At 40.2% G+C, this 24,475-nt stretch overlaps 1 protein-coding gene across 3 annotated transcripts in view; it reads left to right on the forward strand.

Annotated features, from left to right (window-relative positions):
• Nucleotides 1–1,955: 1,955 nt before the first annotated feature.
• KCTD17 (potassium channel tetramerization domain containing 17) overlaps nucleotides 1,956–24,475 on the forward strand; it is a 34,082-nt gene continuing 11,562 nt past the window's right edge. For all 3 annotated transcript variants that reach the window (XM_081957299.1, XM_081957300.1, XM_081957301.1), the window contains exons 1-3: nucleotides 1,956–2,191; nucleotides 5,501–5,609; nucleotides 23,041–23,132. In XM_081957299.1, coding sequence (XP_081813425.1) covers nucleotides 1,973–2,191; nucleotides 5,501–5,609; nucleotides 23,041–23,132 — 420 coding nt within the window. In that variant the 5' untranslated portion in view covers nucleotides 1,956–1,972. The remainder of the gene's footprint in view (nucleotides 2,192–5,500; nucleotides 5,610–23,040; nucleotides 23,133–24,475) is intronic.

Raw genomic sequence — 24,475 nt, forward strand, 5'->3', positions numbered from 1 at the left:
CGAGTCATTGCTTTATTTTGTGTTCTCATCCTGAAGTGGGTCAGATTCTGAAAACTTCTGTCCGTGCCAGCTTGCGAAGTGAACTGCAGTTTGAATTCAGCTAGTTCTAATCTAGACTATACCAAATAGAAAAAGTACGTTCAGCTACCTATTTCCTTTAGCCATTCTTCATAGGATTTAGTCACCAAACTCCATATCATTTTTGATATTATCTGTTGTAGGCCAATTTTTTTCTCATCTTATCCCATAAAAGCTTTACACCATCAGGAACCAATATCTGAAGGAATACAATGACATATCCTGACATACCCCATCACAAATTAAATTATTTATCTCCTTTCTCTTTCTTCCAAATCTCCAATGTCTAACAAAAGCACCATCTCACTCTCTGAAATCCAACCGCACAGAAGCGAAAACATCGTTTTACTGGCTCCAGAAAATTCCACCCCAATAACACTAATTCTGCCTCATTTCCAGCTCCATTAAGTCTTAGTCCAGGCATTCCTGCCAAATCCTAAACCATGCTACAGAATAACTACAGAAGTATTGATCTTTCAATACTAACTGCTAATTCCAGCTTTTATTCAGATAGGTCACCTGGTAGTGAACCAAATGTAAGTAAATTGGAGATATACGTTGTGTGATGTGGCATTTGCTATGAGAGAAAAATGCAAGTGATGACATACTGTACTGGCCTCTGAGAATTACCTCAGTACATAGCAGAAATATTTCAGTCTAGACAATCTGAAAGAGAAATATGAGCCCAAAGCTGGAACCAGCGCTGGAGAAAGCATATCAGAACTGACCGCCCCTCTCCACATCTTTACAACTAAAAGCAGGAGAGTAGGGCTTTCAGACTTGCAAGATTCTATTATTTTAACTTTACAATAGGGGTAATTAGGAGAATGAGGTAGTTGGATGGAGTCACCAAAGCAGTAGGCTTGCGCTTAAATGGACTCCAACAGAGGATGGTAGAGGAAGGCCTGGAGGAATGTTGTCCATGGGGTCGTGATGGGTCGGACAGGACTTCACAACTAACAAGAACAATTGGTTTTGGTTGCCTGGTCTGCATTTGAAAAGCTGATATATTTTTAATTAAGCTCCATGTTTTTGAAAGGAAAAATTAAAGCAGTGGTGTTTTATAGAACAAAACTAGGGAACTGGGGTTTTTTTTAGGAAACAAATTACGTGCGTAGGACATTCCTGAACTGCAGAAGTTACTAATTTCCAGTTTACCGAACGGGGCTTAGGAAATTATGACATTCTTGTTTTAGAAATGACCCAATACAGATATATCTAGAAAGAAAAGAGATACTGAATCTTACAATCATCTTGGAAAAATAGAATAGTGATGTAATGGTGCTATAAATAAGATTTAGCCCTGGATATGTTTGTCCAGTAGACTATCAAAAGATTATTAAATAATCAATCCACCAGTTCCAATCAGTGGCACTCAAGGAGCCTTACGATTAACTTAAACATTTGGAATATCATCCTAAAAATTTGGAATATCACCCAATTCCCAGATCTAGTGAAAATTCATTCACCACCTCTGCCATTAAAATGTGTTTTTTTTTCTTTAAAAAAAAAAACATTTTTCAACCGGGGCAACTTTAAGATGGGTGGACTTTTATTCAAACATGCTGACTGGGAAAATCTGAGAATTGACATCCACTCATCTTAAAAGTTGCCAAGACTGAGAAACACGGCTTTGAATTGTTTTTGCACTTTCTGCTTAAAAAAGATCGTTGAGCCGTCATCCAAAGGAAACTCAACTAAGCTCGCTGTCACTCAAGTACCACAACATCGGGCAAAATAACCCGCACGCTTGATTTCTTGGGTCCCGCTGAAGTCTGAAATGCGCCCCAGCCCCGAAACGAACTACAAGCCCCAGAATCCTCCGGGGCGCAACACCTGCAAGCCGCGTCCCGCCTCTCTGTGAAAGTAGGAGGGGACGCGCCCAGAGAAAGAGATGAGAATGGAACTAGGGGAGGACGCACCGGCTGCACAGAAGGCGACTTCGTACGCGTGGGCTTGCTCGCAGCAGCCGCTTCCCCCCAGCAGCCGAGGCAAATGGGTTCGGCTGAATGTCGGGGGCACCGTTTTCTTAACCACCAAGCAGACCTTGTGCCGCGAGCAGAAATCCTTCCTCTGCCGCCTGTGCCAGGGAGAGGAGCTGCAGTCCGATCGGGTAAGCGCCCGCGCTCCGCCGACCCTCCCAAGGAGCGCGGCTGTTTTGCGAACACGCGAGCGTTTCCCCCTTCGCTTCAATCGCCGGGTGTGGGCAACGCCGAGGCTCCCGCTGTGGCCAGCGATGAAGGGACGGAGGGGAGGGGGGTTGCTCCCTTTGTTTCGGAAGATCGGAGCCCACTTTGTAAAGATCTTGCTAAGCTTTTTCCCCCTCGCTTCACCCACTTTTCGAGTCTCGCCCCATAAGCAGAAGCCATTTGTTGTTGGTTTGTTTTGCAAAGTCACACTCGCATGTTTACTTCGTGAACATGCAAAGTTGTCCGTCCATCCGTCCGCCCCCCCCCCCCCAATTCCTCAGGGGTTTTGGAGCTTTACGTAAGGAACGAGGGTTTCTTCCCGGTTCTCTTCGGCTACACCAATGATTCCCAACATGGGGCGGGGCAATTGGATTTTTGATGGGGGCAATTTGAACCTTGTTTAAACCAAGTTAATGGCCTTTTATGCTTCCTCCGGGTGAGTAGAGTTCGCTTTTGGAGTAAAGAAAGAGTTATAGGTGGGGTGGGGGTGGGTGGGATCAGGATTTTAGAGATGCTTAGGTGGGGTATGGCCCAAAAACGGTTGGGAACCACTGGGGTACACTGTTTAAAAAGCGAGGCAAGTCCTATATAGAAGCATCCGCTTTCTGGCGGGGGCGTCTCTGCCCTGCCTGAGCAGCCAAAGTGTAAGCGATAAAACTTGTTTTTAAATGCCCTCAGGCCAGTCGCTCTGCTGGTTGAAAAATGCGGAGAAAGTTTTCCAGCTTCTGCTTTTTGCACGCGAGAGTGCCGAATGCCGATTAAATGGCTTGGTGGAGATAATGTGGGTTGCCTTTTATCTCCGAAGCGCGCTGATTTCCGTTAAAAGCCTCGATAAAGATCACGAAAACTCCACTCGTCCACCCCCAAAGAGCCTCGAAGAAATCTTGCCCAGTACTCAAAATAGCCGCGTACTTCGGAGTCGTTTCCTTCCTCTTCCTCACCGTAACATCCCTTGTGTTAACCACTGGATCTTTTAGAGCCAGTGGTTCCAAGAGTTGATCTTGGCCCTCGATGCAGCTTTTGCTAAGGCTAATGTAGTCTTGGGCAGCCGTTCAAAAACTTCATCCGCAGGATGTTTTGGGGGTTGTTGTTGATTTATTTTTAAAATGGAGTAAAGCATATGCTCAGTCAGGCCAAGGGCAGTTGACTTGGGTGTTTATCCTCCAAGGATATGCATTAAGAATACAGCCCTGAAATAAATATGATGATAGGATCAAAAAGCTGCTAACTTTGGACAGCATGTTAAGCTAAAATGTGTTTTGTAGTGGGATGGCTGGATTTGCACACAACTAGGCTAGGCTAAGAGGGGCTTTAGCATATTGAAGGAATCCAGCCACTGTGATAATGTATTTTGTGAGCCAGAGTATCAGCTAAAGCCATAATATAAGGATAATTCATTTAGATGCAGCATGTTAGAACTTGGCAAATGCCTTTTAGTCCCTCTGATTTACACTTCCATTACAAACTGAATAAAATTTATATAAAATGTAGTTTGTTGGGTGAACCCAGCCAATTTGATTAATTCAGATCACATCTTAATCTGTTTCATGAGTACTGTGTAGTCTTCGTGAACGCATTGTTTCAAATTGGCCAATATTATTTGGAGGAAGTAAACAGTTGTGCCTGCGCACACATGCACAAACACACAAAGTATGGCGGCCTTGCCAAATCCCTCTCTTCCTATTTTTCTTGGCAGCTTTGCTTTTTTTCTCCCCTCTGATCCTGCAGATACATGCAATTGGTTTTGACTTTGTTTTGCAAACTTAGCCATTGTGTTACATAAATAATAGTTTATGCCATAGCGCAAGGCTTGAATAAACTCAGTATATTGATGTAGTTCATTCAACAAAAATATTTAAATGCTTCACAGCTTAAATATCTTTATAATTATTTGCCCTGAGTCTCCTGCTATTCAACTACATTTAATGACTTAGGGTTCCCATAAATATGACAGACAAAAACCTTTTGCTGAGTGTGCATAGTTTTATACAAACTTCCTTTTTTTGTCCATTGTTCCCCAGTAAAAAAAAAAAAAACCATCTCTGTCAGATGTTTTCTCTTTGGAGAGTTGTTCCAGATTGATTTTTTAAAAAGCAGTTTTGAGATACAACAATTTTTGAGATACAACAGTCATAGGTGAACAGTATATCTGTGTAATACATTTAATGTTGTCAGTACAATTTGTTTTATTTTTTTCCTAATGGATACTATCCTGGGATGTGTCTCTTGTGGGTCAAGGCACTAGGCTAGAGATCAGGAAACCAAAATTTCTGGCCTTAGGCATGAAAGTTGACTGGGAGTTTTCGGGTCTTAGTCATGAAAACTGGGAGTTTTCCAGCCTTAGGCATGAAAGCTGGCTGGGTGACCTTGGGCTAGTCCCTCTCCCTTACCTTCAGAAGTTGTGGGAGCTTCATCACTGGAAGTTTTCAAAAAGAAACTGGACTGTCCTTTGTCAGAAATGGTGTAAGGTCGCCTGCTTGGGAGGTGGGAGGGTGGACTAGATTACCTACAAGGTCCCTTCCAACTCTGCTAATCTATTAAAAGTGGCTGTTGTGGAGAAAATAGGAACAGGAAGGAGAATTGTAGGTGTTCATCACTTTGAGTTATTTATAAAAAAATGATAAAGGCAAGATATAAATAATAAATACCTTCACACTTTGTAGCTTTGTCAAGATCTGTTTCTGATCAATCATTGCCACTTTATTCCCATCAATATAGTAGGTATGAATCTCTCTTATTCTCTCTCTCTCTCTCTCTCTTTTTCTCTCTCTGTGTGTTCGTGTGTATAAAACATTTCAAAAAGTTTTGCCCTATTTTGTATCATTTTATATATAAGCGTATGTTAAGGCATCTTCAACCTTTTTGAGAAGAGTCCTTGAGCTCATTTTCTTTTACCCCTCTTCAGTAATGAAGGGTCAACAAAATTGGTTACCAGACTGCTGATTTCTAAATGATTCTTACTGGTTTAACATCAAGCCTTACATAAGAAGCACGTGTCCTAACTGGTGTTTATACCCCCTTTATTATGAAAGCTGACCCGTTAATTCTTTTTCTGGGCTCTGCTTTTAAGCAGTTAATGATCCAGCATAATGTTACATTTGTTATCCCTGAAAACTAAATGTATTCAGAGGTTTGGGTGAGGGATTGTATTCAAATATCTTTTGAAGATCCGCATAAAGAACTCAGAAAAGTTAGTGATACATGGCTTGTTTGGTTCTTTGCTTTTGGTTTAGGATGAGACCGGCGCATATCTCATAGATCGAGATCCAACCTATTTTGGACCTATTCTGAATTTCCTCCGGCATGGGAAACTGGTACTGGATAAAGACATGGCTGAGGAAGGTAAGTCTGTAGATTTGTATGTTCTGGAACCCAGGTATCAGTGGTGAGATACGACTGGTACACCCCAGTACAGGTGTACTGGTGCCTGCTGGGAGCACCAGGTACTGTTCTGGTATGGTGCTCCGGAGGGCCCACCCACTTACCCGCCCTCCGTACCTGTATTTGAGCCAATCGGGGCTTCCGCGCACACGCACGGAGCATACAGCACCTGTGCGATGCTCTGTCGAGCAGCTGGAGCATCACGGGTGTAAGTAGGCATTCTCGTGCTGTGCATGGGCATGTGGTGGACCATTCATTTGGTGACCATTTGAAGCACTGAAAAAAGTGAATTACGGCCGTTTATACCCAAGGGTGTATGCGATCATTTATGACCATTGCACTATCCTGGTGTCATGTGATCATCATTGGAAACCTTTCCAGCCAGCTTCTGACAAGCAAAGTCAATGGGTCACTTAAATGACAACACAATCCACTTAACAAGTGATTCGCATAACTGTGGCTAAAAAGGTCATAAAGTGGGGCAAAACTCAACAAATGCCTCACTTAGCAATGGAATTGTGGGCCCAATTATGGTCATAAATTGAGGACTAGCTGTATTGTTTATGGTGTGCAATGAACATAATTGATTGCTAAGGGCTGTTTATTAAAGTGCCTCTGAAATACACTTGGGAATACTCTTGTCTCTGTGTCTGTTGTCTAAAATCATATTTCGTGACAGTAATATTATAGCAGGACCTTAAGGACATGTTAAATATTTTCTGGCAATGTGATCTTTTTCATGAAAGTGAACGCTTCACATACTTTCTAAGGAAATGATTCCCCATGTTCTACAACAAGAACATAGAATGATGCATTATACCAAATTAGACTACTTGTCTGACACAGAAATAAACATATATGCAGTGATAGGGTACCAAAGGCATGCAGTGGCTCAGTGGCTAAGACGCTGAGCTTGTTGATCAGAAAGGTTGGCAGTTCGGCAGTTCGAATCCCTAGTGCTGTGTAATGGAGTGAGCTCTGCCAACTTAGCAGTTCGAAAGCAATAAAAATGCAAGTAGAAAAAATAGGGACCACTTTGATGGAAAGATGACAGCGTTCCGTGTGCCTTCAGCGTTTAGTCATGCTGGCCACATGACCACAGAGATGTCTTCGGACAACGGTGGCTCTTCGGCTTAGAATTGGAGATGAGCACCGCCCCCTAGAGTCGGGAATGACTAGCACATATGTGTGAGGGGAACCTTTACCTTTAACTAATAGGATACTGTCAAGCTTCTTTTTACTGACCAAAGGCCCATTCTTTCCATTACTCTTCTTAAAAATGGGTAAAATGGTTTTCTAAATTATTGAACATGAAAAACACAAATGTAACATAATTCTTAAAGGTAGATATAGCATAGTTAAAAGACAAACATCCTCTAAACCAGCGGTCCCCAACTCCCGGGCTGCGACCCACTATTGGGCCACGGCCCATTTAAAAGTGGCTCGCGTAAGCGGGGGTGGTGGTGAGCGTGTATGTGTGTGCAGCTCCACTCATGCAAATGGTGGACTCGGGCGCAAAGCTCCGCTTGCACAAATGGAGATGTATGCCTGTGCATGCGCCTACCATTCACACAGAACCATCCCCTCCCTCCTTCCCTTCTCCGACGTGTCGGGCCGCCAAGTTGGAAAGGTTGGGAACCGCTGCTCTAAACTGGCCCCAATTTACATGAAAAATTCTCCAACATTTGTTTTGCTCACATCTGAGATTCAGCCCTATCTACCATACTTTTTACCCTATTTCTGCCCTTTATGGTCCACAGCCACCCTTTATAAAATATTAACTGTAGCTCTGGTTGCTAAGACTTTCTTCGCTCCGGTTTATGATGACTTATAGCCAAGAGTCTCTGGGGTTCAGAATAGTCTGTCTTAGTCTTGACGGAGAGTCAGATGTTAACCCAGGGGACTTCTGGATGAAAAACAACAGATTTTACTACTGAGTAAATTACTCCTTTATTCCTTAATCAGTTCTTTCTCTTGCCCTTCTATATTACATAGAGATATGCTTATTCAGATTATCACTTATACTGGTTTTGTACCTTTTTCTTCCTATATAGTAGCTGCTTTTGATTGATTTATGCATAATTGTTGTTTTAGCTTTATTTTTATAATATAAGTAATGCCATTTTGGTGAAGAAGGCTGGATAACAAAAATTAAAAAATAGGCACTGCTTAGTTATTTTACCTATCTAGTGGCTTATAACTTGGTATCTCTTTGCTGGGCTGTACTTTCCAGATAGCTCTGCTAAGATGCAGATATCTTCAGAAGATTTTCTCCAGAGAAAACGTGAATTTCTGACATACTATCTGAACTAGCAAATTGCCTTAGTTTAGCACTAATATCTGCCCTAGTGCAGAAGGGTTAGTTTACATTCAAGAGGAAAGAAAAATGGCAGATTTATGGAATGATTCCCATAGACACAAACCTGTCTCGTCATAACAATTGAGCATCTCTATAATCAATTTCAACAACTCCATATTCAGGTAGTCCTTAAGGTATGACAATGGAGCCCAAAATTTCTCTTGCTAAGTAAGATAGTTGTCAAGTGAGTTTTGCCCCATTTTCCAACCTTATGGCTACCGTTGTTAAGTGATTCACTGCAGTTGTTAAGTTAGTAACATGGTTGTTAAGTGAGTCTGCTTCCCCCATTAAGTTTGCTTGTCAAGGTCCTAAAGGCGATCACATGACCCCAGGGCATTGCAACTGTCACAAATACATGCCAGTTGCCAAGTGTCCGAATTTTGATCACAACAAGCTCATGAGGATGCTGCAATAAGTCGTAAGTGTGAAAAATGGCCATGTCACTTTTTTCAGTGCTAACGATCACTAAACGAATGTTTATAAATTGTACTACATTTCCCTTAAAAAAGTTAAATCAGTAGGACATATAAGCATACTACACTAAACCTATAGCTAACATACTTGTTTTGCTGCTAAGATCCAGTTCGGTGCAGGGATTAAGGCACCAAGTTAGAAATCAGGAAACTCTGAGTTCTAATCCCACTTTAGGCATGAAGTGAGTTCGTTGAGAGCCGTGGTGGCGCAATGGTTAGAGTGCAGTACTGCAGGCTACTTCTGCTGATCACCGGCTGCCAGCAGTTTGGCAAATCAAATCTTACCAGGCTCAAGGTTGACTCAACCTTTCATCCTTCCGAGGTGGGTAAAAATGAGGACCCAGATTGTTGGGGACAATAAACTGACTCTGTAAACTGCTTAGAGGGGGCTGTAAAAGCACTGTGAAGTGGTATATAAATGTAAATGCTATTGCTATTGACCTTGGCCAGTTGTTTACTTTCAGACTGAGGAAGAGGGAACCAGCATGTCACTTCTGAAAAATGCTGCAGGGGATAGTTGCTGGGAGACAATACTGACTTGAAGGCACATTTCCCCCTCCCATTGCTGTTGTACCACATCAACCAGGTGAATACTGCACCTGCTGCTGGCTGCCTTCTGATCTTCAGCCTCATCTCCTTGTTGCTTGCACCCAAGGTGGATGCCCTTTCTCCCCCCCGCCCCCCAAATCCCTTTGGTATGCTACTGGACATTAATCTAGCAGCTGAAGTGAGGAGAAGAAAGGAGAAGGCAGGCCAGGCTAGTTTCTTACAAAATAAATGGGTGGAATTATAGTTGCATACTTCACCTTAATCTGGGTCAGAGATTGACGTCTTTTTATAAGTTGGCAGGTCCTACTACCCAACTTGGGAATTCCCGCATGGATATTGTCCTCACCCACCACAACCATGTTGAGTGGGGTTGAGACTCTGAACTTGAAAATAAAGAGCGGTTGTATTTATTTACTTCTGTACTGTGGTCCTTGCTTTGCTTTGGCTCTACCATTTATTTTTAATGGCCTGCACCCCCTTGGTGCAGTTCTGTGTTGGGAAAATGAGAAACAGGCCAAGTAGTGCATCCCAAGGGTGATGGTTTGTACCCTTGTAAATACACTGATGCTTGGTATTCTAAATATTTAGATTTAGAAGCAGCGTCTTTCCTTCAAAAATAAAAATTATCCTTCTGTTGAATGCTATTTATTACTCTGTGTTCAGAAATCCTAACAACCAGCTGCCAGTGACATATTTTAGTGGCACTCTTGTTTGTGATAGCAATCAGCTAATTAAACAGTAGAGCAACCCATCTAAATATATACACGCTATAATTTCCAGTGGTCAAGGAAACGAGTATAAACGCTTTAATTCAATTTCAACCTTTATTGTCAACGCACGACATGTGTACAATGAGATTGGCTGAGCCTTCCTTACTGCACCTTCCCCCAACATAAATACATATCACAGTGAAAGAAAGAAAATCCCATACCCAATAAATCATACTAACAACACACAATCCTCCATACCTATATGTGTGTAACTAGTATATTGCACCAAAATGAACATGTTTCGCCTGCCCTGCAAGTCTATCGTACTACATACTTATGATGTTACCTTGCATTTGGGAGTCTGACAGTAGCAGTAAGAGATAGAAGACAATGGGAAGGAAGGAGGAAGTCTAATGTTGAAAGCTACATCTTAATGTTGTTTTTATGTTTTTATTTATTTTTACTTTGCTCTTGGTATTTCATTCTCTTGTGTCTTCTCTAATTTTTAACATCAGCCTGAAGAGTGTAAAGTGTGCTTATAATAAAGGTTTTTTTCCAATTTAAAAAGAAAGAAGCTGATGAGCTAATTCACAGTGTTACGCCATTTTCAGCTTCTCTGTTCTGACAGTTTCCTTTCCTTGTGGGAGTAGTTGGCAGTGGTGAGAGTACTTGTCTGAATTATTCAAAGCACATTTTTCTTATAGCACAAAAAAAGGAGTAAGAATAGGGAGAAGAACTGACTGAGTTCAGGCAACAGTACATGAGATTTAAGGTGCAGTATGTGTTAAAGAATTCAGCTACATGTTATGGGAACCCATGTCTGGTTTATTTGGGGACATGTTATGTGCAAACAAAAATCATGTCTTGGTAACCTAAGTTTAGAATTTAGCATGTTACAAGAAGCCAACTGATCACTCTTGAAGAATCTGAAATTACAATGTTTTTTAAAAAACTTTTGTACATATAAGAATTTATTTAGGAACAATTACATTCAAATTGAGTTTACAGGGAATTTTGGAATTGCAAATAGGTTTAAGGCTATGTCCAGGCTAAATAAACTCTGACTGTGGTGAATTATATTTGAGAAAAGTAAGATACAATACAATGATAGCAAAGCATGCGAAGAATATATTGTTAAGTACGGAAAAGTATTAACTCTGCACTCCTACATATATTCACTTATCAAGAATAAGTGTTATTGATCTCAAAAGGGGTTGAGTAGACATTTATAGGATCTCACAATAAGAACATAGTCTTGTGCACACTTATTTGGAATCACAGTTAAGCATAGAAATTTATAGATAAATGTGGACTGATAGAATTTTGAAAGGCAAGAAATAACTACCATAACATGCTAAACATTTGGCTTGGTCTCAGTTTTTCTAATGTTAAATCTCATAGTAATCAAAACACGTACTATTGTAATGAAATTACAATATTTAATTCTATTTCTATTGTTCTGGTTCTGGATACTACTTTAGTATTGAAAGAGGCGAAGGAAAAGATGAACAACATTGTTGTCATGAAGATGACAGCAATTCTCTTTGGTGATTGGAAAAGAAACTGTTCTTTGTTTCCCTCCCCACAACTTTCAGACTGAAACTGGCTGTATTTTTTGCTTTGTTCTTTAATATATTCCCCTAATTTGCTGAGGAAGGAAAGTGACATATTGTGAGGTTCCTAATAAGGCTTCAGGTCCAAATAGATTGTTCTGATGAATAACAAAATGCTAGTTCCTAAGTGTAACGTTAGTTCCTCAGTGGTTTCATTAAGTGCCTGGATCCCACATGCATGCTGCTGAAATGCATCACGCAGGTCCCTCTAGGGAAGAGACGTGGGGATGCAAATGATGACAGAGGAATAAAATGGAAATCAACATTTTATTTGCTTATGGAGCAGTAATTTCATGCCAATTTCCCTTAGGCTAATATTTCTTAACCTCAGAAACTTTAAAATATATGGACCTCAAAACTTCCAGAATTCCCCAGTCACCAATTGCAACCTGGTCTCTGATATTTTGGGCTAGAAATTCCCAATTCCTTAATACTGCTCTTCTGTCTGGCTGGTAATTCTGTTTAGTAGATGTTGATATCCACTGTGATAAAAATAATAAGAGCCAAATAGAATCCAACAAGTTTTTATTTGGCCATCATTGGATTAGAGCTAGATAGTGGATATGGCTGAAGATTAAATTTTGAGTGTTTCTTCATGAATCAAATATCTGTATGGTTGGTGATATAATCTGGCTAGTTAGTTAAGGCTAACTAGAGCACGAGTGTTGATTCCAAGCAGTGATTCATTCTTGAAAGAGGGGGTGGTCCAACCCATGCTTAAGAAACCCCCCCCCCCCCAAGAAATCATGCTGGATCTGACTGTGTTAGTTAATTTCTGGACTGCTTCCTTTTTAGGGAAAGTTGCTAAGAAAGTAGGTTGCAGTTTCAAAGGTCTCTAGATGAGGTGGTTTCTGGATCTTTCCGAGTAGGGTTTCAAACCTGGGTACAGTGTAGATATGGTATTGATTTCATTTGTTGACTTGTGGCAGGATTACTGTAGAGATGGCATTTCCACTATTTTCCTTGACAGTATTGATACCATTGATTATTGTATCCTTTTGGACTGAATTAAGCGTTGCAAGTTATGGAATTGTTGTGGTTCTCTTTCTTCTTAGGCCATTTCAAGCTGGTGGTGTTGTGGAGATGAGGAGAGAGGTCTAACTCAAGGTTCTTGCTTTGTAGGATAGCTCAAGGCTCGATTCTTTTCTAACTCCTGTTTATATAAGATTGCTGGATGGGGTCATCCATAGGCATGGAGTTGGATGTACATCTCAATTGATACCATCAATATTCTGTCTTGATGTCTAGAGGCTATAGGGACCTGACTGGTGGGAACAGGCTCAGTCTTAACCCTTGTAATACAAGTAGCTATGGGTTTAGGGACCATCTGATCTAGAGACTTTCCATATTCTTTCTGGATAAACTAGCACTGCTCCAAATCTACCCAATGTGCAGTTTGGGAGATGTACAGCTCTTGTTCTAAGAGGAACAACACCAGTTGTGCCTATGTCTAAATCAGAAGGCTCTCCTCATAGTCATTCATGCTTTAGTCACCTCACAGTTGGATTACTGCAATGGCTCCATATGGGCTGTTCGCAATGACCTCTCAGAAGCTGCTTCTGCTGGCCCAGAATGCAGGGATTTGAATAGGGTAACTCTCTATTTTATGATCTACATTGATTACCAGAGCTTTTGAGCGTAGTTCAAGATCCTGGTTCATGAAGTTTTTTTCATGACACAGGGCTGGGTTATTTGCAGGACTGGAAAATAATTTTTGATTATTTTTGCTCTTCGAGTTAGATCTGGCAGGGCAAAGTTTGATCAGACATGGTTGACAATATTGCGTCACTTAGACAGTGTCATGAGGCAAGACACAGGAGTTATGCCTTCTCTGTTACTTTCCTGCCCTTTGGAACACAATTCCTCCTTGAGATTTGGTTGGCCTCAACCTTTCCTGCCTTTCAGAGGGCATACAAATCTGAACCTTTTCCCAAGCAATGGGGAAATTAAGCCAACAGAATAATTCTGTTGGTTTAATTTTTCCCAGCACTGAATGTCCTTATGTTTTGAATTTTGTTTTTATTTTTAAGTCATTTTATATGGACTTAATTGTTGTTTACAAATGATGTACACTGCCCCGAGTTACGTGCTGAGTGGGAGGCTTTATAAATCAAGCTAACTAAATAGATGAAAATTTATTCTTAAACCATCTGTCGAGTTGGTTAAGTTGTTTTTTTGATAGGCACGATTCTGTCACATTTCCATATGGGAAATCAGTTGGTTTTATTGGCTGAAAAGATTTAACTCACTGGATAGATTTATATATCAAACTAAGTCAGGATTGTTTTTTTTTAAAAAAAAAAAACTATATACACTGTATTGCCAAAAGTATTCGCTCACCTGTCTTTACTCGCATATGAACTTACTGTAAGTGATATCACATTCCTAATCCATAGGGTTCAATATGACGTCGGTCCACCCTTTGCAGCTACAGTATATTGAATAAGCCAGAATATTTTAGGTAAAGGTAAAAGTTCCCCTCGCATATACATGCTATTCGTTCCTGACTCTAGGGGGCAGTGCTCATCTCCGTTTCAAAGCCGAAGAGCCAGTGCTACCCGAAGACTCCTCCATGGTCATGTGGCCAGCATGACTAAACACCGAAGGCACACGGAACACTATTACCTTCCCACTAAAGGTGGTTCTTATTTTTTCTACTTGCATTTTTACATGCTTTCGAACTGCTAGGTTGGCAGAAGCTGGGACAAGTAACGGGAGCTCACTCTGTTACGTGGCGCTAGGGATTTGAACCGCCGAACTGCTGACCTTTCTGATCAACAAGCTTAGCGTCTTAGCCACTGAGCCACCTTGTCCCTCAGAATAGCTTAGTTAGCATATAATGCTTGGGTCTAAACAAGCCATTGGTATGCTCTATTATGGACGACTTAATTACCAACTAGCATTTACTATATTTACCCCAAAAGAATCTAGGTTTCTTCTCGAAGAATTACTTATGGGTGTAGTACATTTTCTTGAGAGAGTTAGAAAGCAACTTAACACGGTTCCGGTATAACTGCTGAACATGAGCAAATGAGTGGGGGTGCAAAGTGTGAATAGATATGCTAATCAAGGTTAGTCTTAAGCACCTCTATCTATTTGCTTATTTAGTTTGTTCATTTGTTAGATTTATTTCCCACCTTTCTATCAGGAGGTCAAGGTGAAATACATAGCACTCTGACCTCACATTTTTCTCCAAAACAACTATGAGATTGTTTAAGCTAAGACACATAAATATACATATGTGAGAGTCTTACATGCATACATTTGTTGAGGGAAAATATACTTCAGGATTGGTTTCAACTAGAGTTAGACATGAAAATGTGGAATGTTCCGGAATACATTGGAATGATTTATGGATTTCTAGGTTACATCAATCCAGGGGATGACTTAGTAGTTTTCAGAAAATTGGTCTTCTGAAACCATATGTTTGTGATACACCTGGTCCTCTTAAATTCACGTTCATCTTTCTTTCGTGTAAATGTGGAGTTTTCTTTTTGCTGGAAAAAAAAATCAGAGAGTGAAACCTCTTCAGGTACCTCAAAATTTGCTATGAATAAGATAAGGAGTATGCTAGTAGCTCCCCTCAGTTCTATTTACTCAGAAGTTCAGCTCATCATGAACAGATCATTAACAATTGAATGGGTATCTAAGGATATGTCTAGAGCTATTATATTTTACTGACTTTCTTAATGGGTTGCTGGAAATGTCAGACCTGGGCGCCATCTTTTACTTTTTGGATTTCAGGCCCACCACACTTTCTACTGTGGGAAAATGGGAGGGGAGATTATACAGAGTATGGATGATGTGTAGCCATAACAACATTCTTTCTCAGAAAGTCAATGTCACTTTGTCCCTGAACCTGGATGGATGTGGATGGGAGGAATCTTTCTTCGTGGCAATGAAGGATTTTGGATCATGTGATAGACTTGTGGGTGTTGGGGCAGGGTCTTGAACTTTCAACTGGGTGGGGAAAACCTGGAAGCTTTCAGATTCAAGTTTTTCCAGATGTACCAACATGACATCTCTAATAAAATGGAATTTTGAGGAAACTCAGGCCTTGAAGTTTTCTTTCGTTAGGGGTGTTTCTTGGAACCCTGACAGGAAGTATGTTTTAATTCAGGGGTCCTCAAACTTTTTGAACAGGCCGATTCATGGTCCCTCAGACAGTTGGTGGGCCGGACCAGCAGGGTGGGTGTGGCTAGGTGGTCATGTGACTGGGTGGGTGTAGCTAGGTGGTCATGTGACTGGATGGGCGTAGCCAATTTAGCAGTCCATTTTGCCTTTGTCGTTGCTGTACTTGCTCAACCCAAGGAATCTATTTACTTAAGACCCCCCGCCCCGCCCATAAAAGGGAAAAAGAGTGCAAACTTTCTTGCCACTTGCCTAACTTTATTATAACAGCAGCTTCGTGCTCCTTAAAATAGGCCATTAAAAAAAGAATAAAACAAACAGGATTTTCTTCAAAATAACTCCTGGTCATATGTTTCAGATAACCGCACAATAAACCAGACTGAGAACTACACCAATTTTGACTGCAACTAAAACCCCCAAGATGGGCATTGAGAGACATTGGAAGCAGGCGGAAGAAGGCGGGAATCAACACACACACACACACACACACACACACACACACACACACACACACGCAGCCTCCAATGGTGAATTAAGGAGGGATAATGGTCCCTCAGACTGTTGGGGGATATAGTTTGAAAAAAACATGAACAAGTTTCTATGAACACTGCACATATCTTTATTTGTAGTGCAACCCCCCCTTGAAATAATACAATATTTAAAATGAAGAACAATTTTAACCAACATAAATATACTACTAATTCAGTGGGAAGTGTGGGCCTGCTTAATTGGGATTATAGGGCTAAAGGTCTTTTAAGCCTGGAAGATTCACAAATGGATTTGCTTTTTGCCACAGTTGTGCATGTGTATATATACACATGGATATCTACCAAAATTGGTGGATGCACTTTATGTATGGGAAGAATCAAAGCAGTGGGTAAATCCTCCTTCAGGCATCATACTGTGGTCACATTTGAATTAGTGTTAGCCAACTTCAGCTGATTTTGAAAAAGCTAGGAGACATGGAGATATGTCCCCCACCCATCCATTTTTAAAGCGCTACTTTAAAAGCAGCCCTTCCCCTACTCACCCATCTGCCCTGGATCACATGACTGCGAAAAACACCTGAAAGGCTGTTTTTAAAACATTTTTAAAGTGTTTTTAAAGACTTTTAAAGCACTACTTTACAAGCTGGCAGCTGCTTTTCAAGCCAGCACCACCCCCTCCCCTACCCAACCACCGGCCCTGGATACATGGCTGTGAAAAACATCTGAAAAGCTGTTTTTAAAGACTTTTAAAGCACTACTTTACAATCTGGCAGCTGCTTTTCATCCCACTTTGCATTAGCGGGCTGTATCCAGCCTGTGGGCTGTAGTTTGAGGATGCCTGTTTTAAAGCTAATGAAGATAGCTGGAATTTTAAAAATGCAGTTACAATTTTGTGTTGGAGAACTAGGAGTGTGCATTTAAACCTCTTACTGTGTAAGAATGTTATGAGTAAGCTGCCAAGTATCTTAATACAATACAATAGCAGAGTTGGAAGGGACCTTGGAGGTCTTCTAGTCCAACCTCCTGTCTAGGCAGGAAACCCTATACCGTTCCAGACAAATGGCTATCCAAGGTCTTCTTAAAGACTTCCAGTGTTGGGGCATTCACAACTTCTGGAGGCAAGCTGTTCCACTGAGTAATTGTTCTCTCAGGAAATTTCTCCACATTTGCAAGTTGCTTCTCTCCTTGATTAGTTTTCACCCATTGCTTCTTTTTCTACATTCAGGTGCCTTGGAGAATAGTTTGACTCCCTTCTCTTTGTGGCAATCCCTGAGATATTGGAACACTGCTATCATGTCCTTCTTTTCATTAAACTAGACATATCCAGTTCCTGCAACCGTTCTTCATATGTTTTAGTCTCCAATCCCCTAATCATCTTTGTTGCTCTTCTCTGCACTCTTTCTAGAGTCTTCAAATCTTTTCTACATCGTGGCGACCAAAACTGAATGCAGTATTCCAAGTGTGGCCTTACCAAGGCATTATAAAGTGGTATTAACACTTCACGTGATCTTGATTCTATCCCTCTGTTTATGTAATAATAATAATAATAATAATAATAATAATAATAATAATAATAATAATAATAATATATTTATTTCTTAGCCGCACCCTCTCCCGAAGGACTCGGGGCGGCGTACAATGAAACATATGAAATAAATATGTGGACAAAACAAACATATAACAGAGACATATACCGAGACACACACAAGGAGGAGGTCGGCTGATAAATAAAAACAATTAAAATACAGTATTTAAAAACCCCTAGATAATTAAATATAATTAAAATATCCAGTTAAAAACCCGTCAGGAGCGATATGGTTGGATCAAAGTTGAGCCAGGCCAGCTGCTTGGAATAGGTGGGTCTTAAGCTTAATACGAAAGGAGCGGAGGTCAGAGGTATTCCTAATATCCGGAGGGAGGTCATTCCACAGGGCTGGGCCCGCCACAGAGAAGGCTCTACTCCTAGGCGCCGCCCCGCGACACTGTCTAGTGGACGGCACCTGGAGGAGGCCCTCTCTGTGCGAGCGAATTGGTCGCAGGGATGTAGCCTAGAACTGTGTTGGCTTTTTTGGCAGCTGCTGCACACTGCTGGCTCATATTTAAATGGTTGTCCACTAGGACTCCAAGATCCCTCTCACAGTTGCTACTATTGAGCAAGGTGCCACCTATACTGTACCTGTGCATTTCGTTTTTGTTGCCTAAATGTAGAACCTTACTCTTTTCACCATTGAATTTCATTTTATTAGATAGTGCCCAATGTTCAAGCTTGTCAAGATCCTTCTATATCTTAAGCCTGTGTTCTGAAGTGTTGGCTATTCCTGCCAGCTTGGTGTCATCTGCAAATTTGATGAGTTCCCCATTTATTCCCTCATCCAAATCATTGATGAAGATGTTGAAGAGTACTGGGTCCAAAACAGAGCCTTGGGGTACTCCACTACATACGTCCCTCCATGTAGATGCAGTTCCATTGAGAACTACACATTGAGTGCGGTTGGTCAGCCAGTTACGAATCCCTTTGGTGGTGATGCTGTCCAACCCACATTCTTCTACTTTATCTAGTAGTAGCTAATGGTCTAGCTTATCAAACGCCTTACTGAAGTCCAAGTAAACTATATCGACGGCATTCCTCTGGTCCACTAATTTTGTCACTTTGTCAAAGAATGCAATAAGATTAGTCTGGCATGACGTGTTTTTGACAAAACCCTGTTGGCTTTTGGCTATTACTTTGTTGACTTCTAGGTGTTTGCTAATTCATTTTCTTGATTATCTTTTCCAGAATCTTTCCTGGTATTGAGGTCAGGCTGATAGGTCTGTAGTTTCCTGGATCTGTTTTTTTTTCCTTTTTTGAAGATGGGAACCACATCAGCTCTTTTCTAGTCCTCTGGCAGTTCCCCGGTACTCCAGGATTTCTGAAAGATATAGTTCAGTGGTTCTGAGATCTCGTCTGCCAGTTCCTTCAGAACCCTGGGGTGTAATCCACCTGGTCCTGGTGATTTGAACTCGTCTAGGGTAGACAGGTGCTCACATACAGTAATAATACAATAATACAATAGTAGAGTTGGACGGGACCTTGGAGGCCTTCTAGTCCAACCCCCTGCCTAGACAGGAAACCCTATACCGTTTCAGACAGATGGCCATTTTCTTCCCTAATCTTATTTTGTTTCTCTTTTTATTTTTGTTTTCCCTTTTCCAATTGGAGGAAACTAGGAAGAACAAAGCTCTTCCCTTCTCGTCCCGTCCCTTTCCCATCTCCCATCTCCCTCTCCTGCCCTATCTTCACGGTAATAGAAAACTCAAGAGAAGCAAACGTTTTATTTAAGCATGCTATTTCTGTAATAAAAATGTCCTTTTGAATCTGAAGCATCTCTTTCTGGATTGTTTTAACAGGCTTGGTTCTATTCACAAGCACACATTCTACTAAATATAGACTCACTGAGCTGGAGAAACTGAAGTATTTCCTCTACACTTTGTTGCATAACAGTAATCATTTGTACACTATTAAGTGTGATGCTACTGAGAATGGTTCTGAAAAGATCATTCCAGCATTCTATTCATGTGCTTATTTTTCTCCATGGGGTTGTTGGGTTGTTTTTTTTTTTTTTTTGGTCTTATTTCATGTCAAGCCAATAAGAATTTATTGAGATAACTGATCGACTTTCAAATTAGGTAGAAAGGGCTTGTATAGAAATGGTGATTAATTTATTTTCTCTTTGCAGAATTCATTCTAGCTTCCTTATGGAAGAAAATCACCCCTCTTTTATTAAATTCTTCATTCAGAAATAGAGCATATTTATTATAATGAAATGAATCTATTGCATTAGAAAATGAGGAAATCGGATCTTTGAGAATAAATGTATTGCAATATGAATAATATTAATATTTTGAAATGATGCATTTCAATGGAAGTATTCTTGCTTGTTTGCTTGCTTTCATTAAGATTCAGTGTGATCTGCAGAGATTTCATAAGTACTATTTCTTTTTTTGCATTTTTATGACAATTCTGTTATCCAGGCTGATGTACCAAAGTAAACGAAAGTTGTGAGGTTTTCTGCCACCTTTACTAATACGTATCTATTTAGGATGGTTACTTCTTAGTTGAGTATTGGCCTCAGTGCTTCATCTCTTTTATCCTTCTGAAATCTGTATTCTTTCAAGTTTATTAAACATACTTTTGAGGTCAATTTTGTTCTTGTTTTTTTAGGGGGGGCTCCATGCAGTGATGGGATTCAAAATTTTTTACTACTGGTTCTGTGGGTGTGGCATGGTTTGGTGGGCGTGGCTTGTGGATGTTGTAGGGGAAGGATACTGTAAAATCTCCATTCCCTCCCGATCAACTGGAACTCGGGAGGCAGAGAATAGATGGGGGCAGGGCCAGTCAGAGGTGGTATTTACTGGTTCTCTGAACTACTAAAATTTTCCGCTACTGGTTCTCCAGAACTGGTCAGAACCTGCTCAATACTATCTTTGGCTCCATGTTTTATCTGATCACCTTAAACTTCCTTGTCAGTTAGCATGACCTAGTAGGGGGGAAAAAGAGAAACTTGTGTTATGTGAATGAACAGCATATTAATTACAAGCTGTTCAGTATTTGTCAGATCATTTCTCTCTTATTTTGACTTTTCAGAGTTTTTTTTGTCTTTAACTTTCGTCCTTTGACCGGTGCTTGGTTTCAATATTCCCCTAAAATATCATTTGGTCTAGTCCAGTCATCACTTTGTTTGAATCAAAAATTAGCACATGGTAACTTTGCATATACAAAACATAGCATCTGCAAAAAACAGCATATGCAACTTCGTAGGGAAGTATTAGAATTAAGCTGTAAATGGCCTGTCAAGCTATTTTCCTAAAATATAGAATTTGTCATTTTATGAAGATCTTGGTTTTATCAAGCCTGGGGCATGGCAAAGAGGATAATCTTATGTAAATGGAAAGGAATATATTTTCCTGATGAATTCAGATAAGAGCCTTATCTATTTTTGAAAAGATTTTTGCTCTAAAAATAAGAACATAAAGCAATAGGTTTCCACATGAGCCAGACGGAATAATAAGATTGTGTATTGAATTTATTCTATATTGATCGTAAATGAAAATTATATGGATATTTCTTCTTTTTTTCTGTTACTAGTTCTCCCACATTTTCTTTTTATTGTGTTTAATCACCCCATGTACATTTTTATTACAAACCACTACATTTTTACCAGTATTGTAATTGCATGTATTCTATTGTTAATAATAATTAGAAATCAAAACAAATGAAAGAAAAATAGATACATGTGCTTATGTGAAACTACGAAAAATAATGTAATTGTAATAGATTTGATTGAAGGTGGATTAATCTTATTGAGTGGAATGTGGAAAAGTGAAATTAAGTTTAATTATTAATGAAAGGATTAAAGTGCATGTCAGAAAGTATGAATTGGTATCATTAGGTAGTTGTGAATGCCCATGAAAGTAGGTATCTGGAGTAATCTTGAAAGGAGGGATATTAAAAATCTAATATATTAATTTTGATGTGGTTTGATTTGGTTAATGTTACACTCAAACGACAAAGGAAGAACCAGGCTTAATTGAATGTGATTCTAGAGAAAAATGACTTGGTCAGATGACTTGAATGAATGGATGGGAATCAGGTAAACATTGGGACTGTTCAGAGTTGAATGAAAATGATGTTTGTTTATCACATAGTTGCTAAGAAATATACATTTTTTATTAATTCAGAGTTTATGTTTTAGTCTGTTCATATGTACACATGGAAAAGGAAGGAATGCAGAAAGTCCTCAACGTACAACCACAATTGAGCCCAAAATTTATGTTGTTAAGTGAGAAATTTGTTAAGTTAGTTTTGCCCTATTTTACGACTTTTTGTTAAGTGAATCACTGTATCTGTTATATTAGTAACATATAACATGATAGAAGATAGATAGTTAGATGATAGATAGATGATAGATAGATAGATGATAGATAGATAGATGATAGATAGATAGATAGATAGATGATAGATAGATAGATAGATAGATGATAGATAGATAGACAGACAGATGATAGAGTATTTTTCGGAGTATAAGACGCAGTAAGATTTTGAAGAGGTACATTTAAAAAAAAAGTTTTTACATTCTGCAGGCCTCCCAAACGCTTTGCATGCTGCGGGGGCAAAAACAAGCAAAAAATGGCGTGTTTTTTGCGAAAATTGGCCTGTTTGCAAAAAACAGGGCATACATAGGCTTTGGGAGACTTGTAGAGTGCTCCTAGGGGCTGGGGGGGGGGCAAAAACAGGCAATAAACGCCCCATTCTTTGCTCATTTTTGCCCTCCCCAGTTTCCAGGAGTACTTGGCAGGCCTCCCAAAGCCTATGCACATCCATTTTTGTGAAGGGGGTGGGGTTTCGGGATGCCAAAAATGCTGTATTCACTGTATAAGACACCCCCAGATTTTCACCCTCTTTTTTAGGGGAAAAAGGTGCGTCTTAACTCCGAAAAATACGGTAGATGGAAGAAGATAGATTTGTATTCCAACTTTATTATTTTTACAAATAACTCAAGACGGCAAATATATCCAACATACTTTCCTACTCCTATTTTCCTCACAAGAACAACACTGTGAGATGAGTTGGGATGACATAGACATTGAGCTATAATATACATTTAGTATTAAATATGTCCCAGTATTAGAAATATTCCCTTACATCAGGGGTGTCCAAACTTGGGAACTTTAAGACTTGTGGACTTCAACGCCCAGAATTCCCCAGCCAGCCATGCTGGCTGGGGAATTCTGGGAGTTGAAGTCCACAAGTCTTAAAATTCCCAAGTTTGGACACCCCTGCCTTACGTAATTTTTCATTGTAGCTTTGCCTGCCCCCCATATATTTTGATTGCCTTTCCAAATTTGATCTCTGTGAAAGACATCACACTCTTGTCATATGAGCATATGATTCTGATGTGAGTTAAGTTTAAGAACTGCTAAATCTTTTCTGTTTAATACCCAAATGTTTATATTTTAATTAACATTACTTGATAGTGAAATTGTTCAGTACTTACTGTTTTAATGATATGCTCTCCGCTATTATTATTAGGCGTTCTGGAAGAAGCAGAATTCTACAACATTGGGTCTCTAATCAGACTAATAAAAGACAGACTGGAGGAAAAGGATTATACCGTAACCCAGGTGGGTTAGGAAATGTAGAATTATATTTAAGAGAAATTGAAAACAAAAGTGCCCAGAATGTTAAGCTTCATTTTACAAAAAAAATTTTTAACAACGATAAATGTTAAAAGACTGGGAATAAATAAGCCAGCATTTAATTGTTAAAGCAGGGGCTGTTTTAATTCAATTAATTTTGGGGTATTTATTATTCAGTGTTAATTATCCAATTGGAAAGAACGATTCTTGAAAATTCAGTCTATATTTGTTGTTATAAGAGAAGTGAGAAGCTGGAAAACCTCCTAGGATTTCACATATTAAGCTGCTTGTCCATATATCTTCTGTTTTGACTGGCAGCAATTCTCATACAGTACTGCAGCTTTTCCCAACCAGGTGCCTTCCAGATGTGTTGGCACAATTTCAGTTTCAACCTCCCATGATCAAAGCAATATGGGCTGGGAATTCTGGTAAATGAAATCCCAACCCATCTGGAGGTTGCTGAAATGAGGAAATCTGTACTTTTTAGATCTCTTTTCACTGGAGATACTGACTAAATCTTTCAAGGTGGATTGAACTTTTTATTCTCATGTGTGGTCTTGCTCTGAATCTCCATGTGAGAATAGTGCAAAATGTTTCATTTCAAGGCATGAAATTTTTCAGGCATGAAATTTGATGTCCCTCTCCTCCTTCCAAGTTCAGAACAGCTCACTCCTTTTGCCTTATAATGAATCACATCATTCATATAATGGCACTACTTACCTTGATTGACAGAATACTCTGGATCCTTAGCCCAGCCCTGCCAGAAGATGCTCACTTGGTGAGCTATAGCTCTTCTCCTTGCTCATCTAAAACTTTTCAGTCTAATGCACATGTGCAGATGTTCCAACAACTATCAATTGCTTCTGTTTTTTCTATAGCAAAGAGCAGTGATGGTTAACCCTTTTCTCCTTGCGTGACAAAATCGCATGCACGCAATAGCACACTTGCACGTTTGACAGCATGTGTGCATGAGCCCACACCCATAATGCAATGTGCCCTCTGCACATGTATGCATGCATGCAACCCTTGTAGTCCCCCTTACATGCATGTGACCCCCCCGCACGCATGTGAACCCCCCCCACCCATTTTGGGTCTAGCAGACTTCCCCGAAGTCTCCTGAAACCAAAAATGTGAGGGGGGCGTTGCACCCCTACCCCCCGTGCATGTCCGTGTGACCCCTCTGCCTCCTGTGCATGCATGGACGTCTCCTACATTTGTGCAGCAGAGACCTGAAAATCAGCTGGCCGGTGGAGCTCAGCTGGGCGACGGCTCGCATGCCCACAGAGAGGGCTCCATGTGCCACCTATGGCATGCATGCCATAGGTTCG

This window comes from Natrix helvetica, assembly GCF_964273705.1.
Source record: "Natrix helvetica genome assembly, chromosome: 6".
Classification (NCBI taxonomy): domain Eukaryota; kingdom Metazoa; phylum Chordata; class Lepidosauria; order Squamata; family Natricidae; genus Natrix; species Natrix helvetica.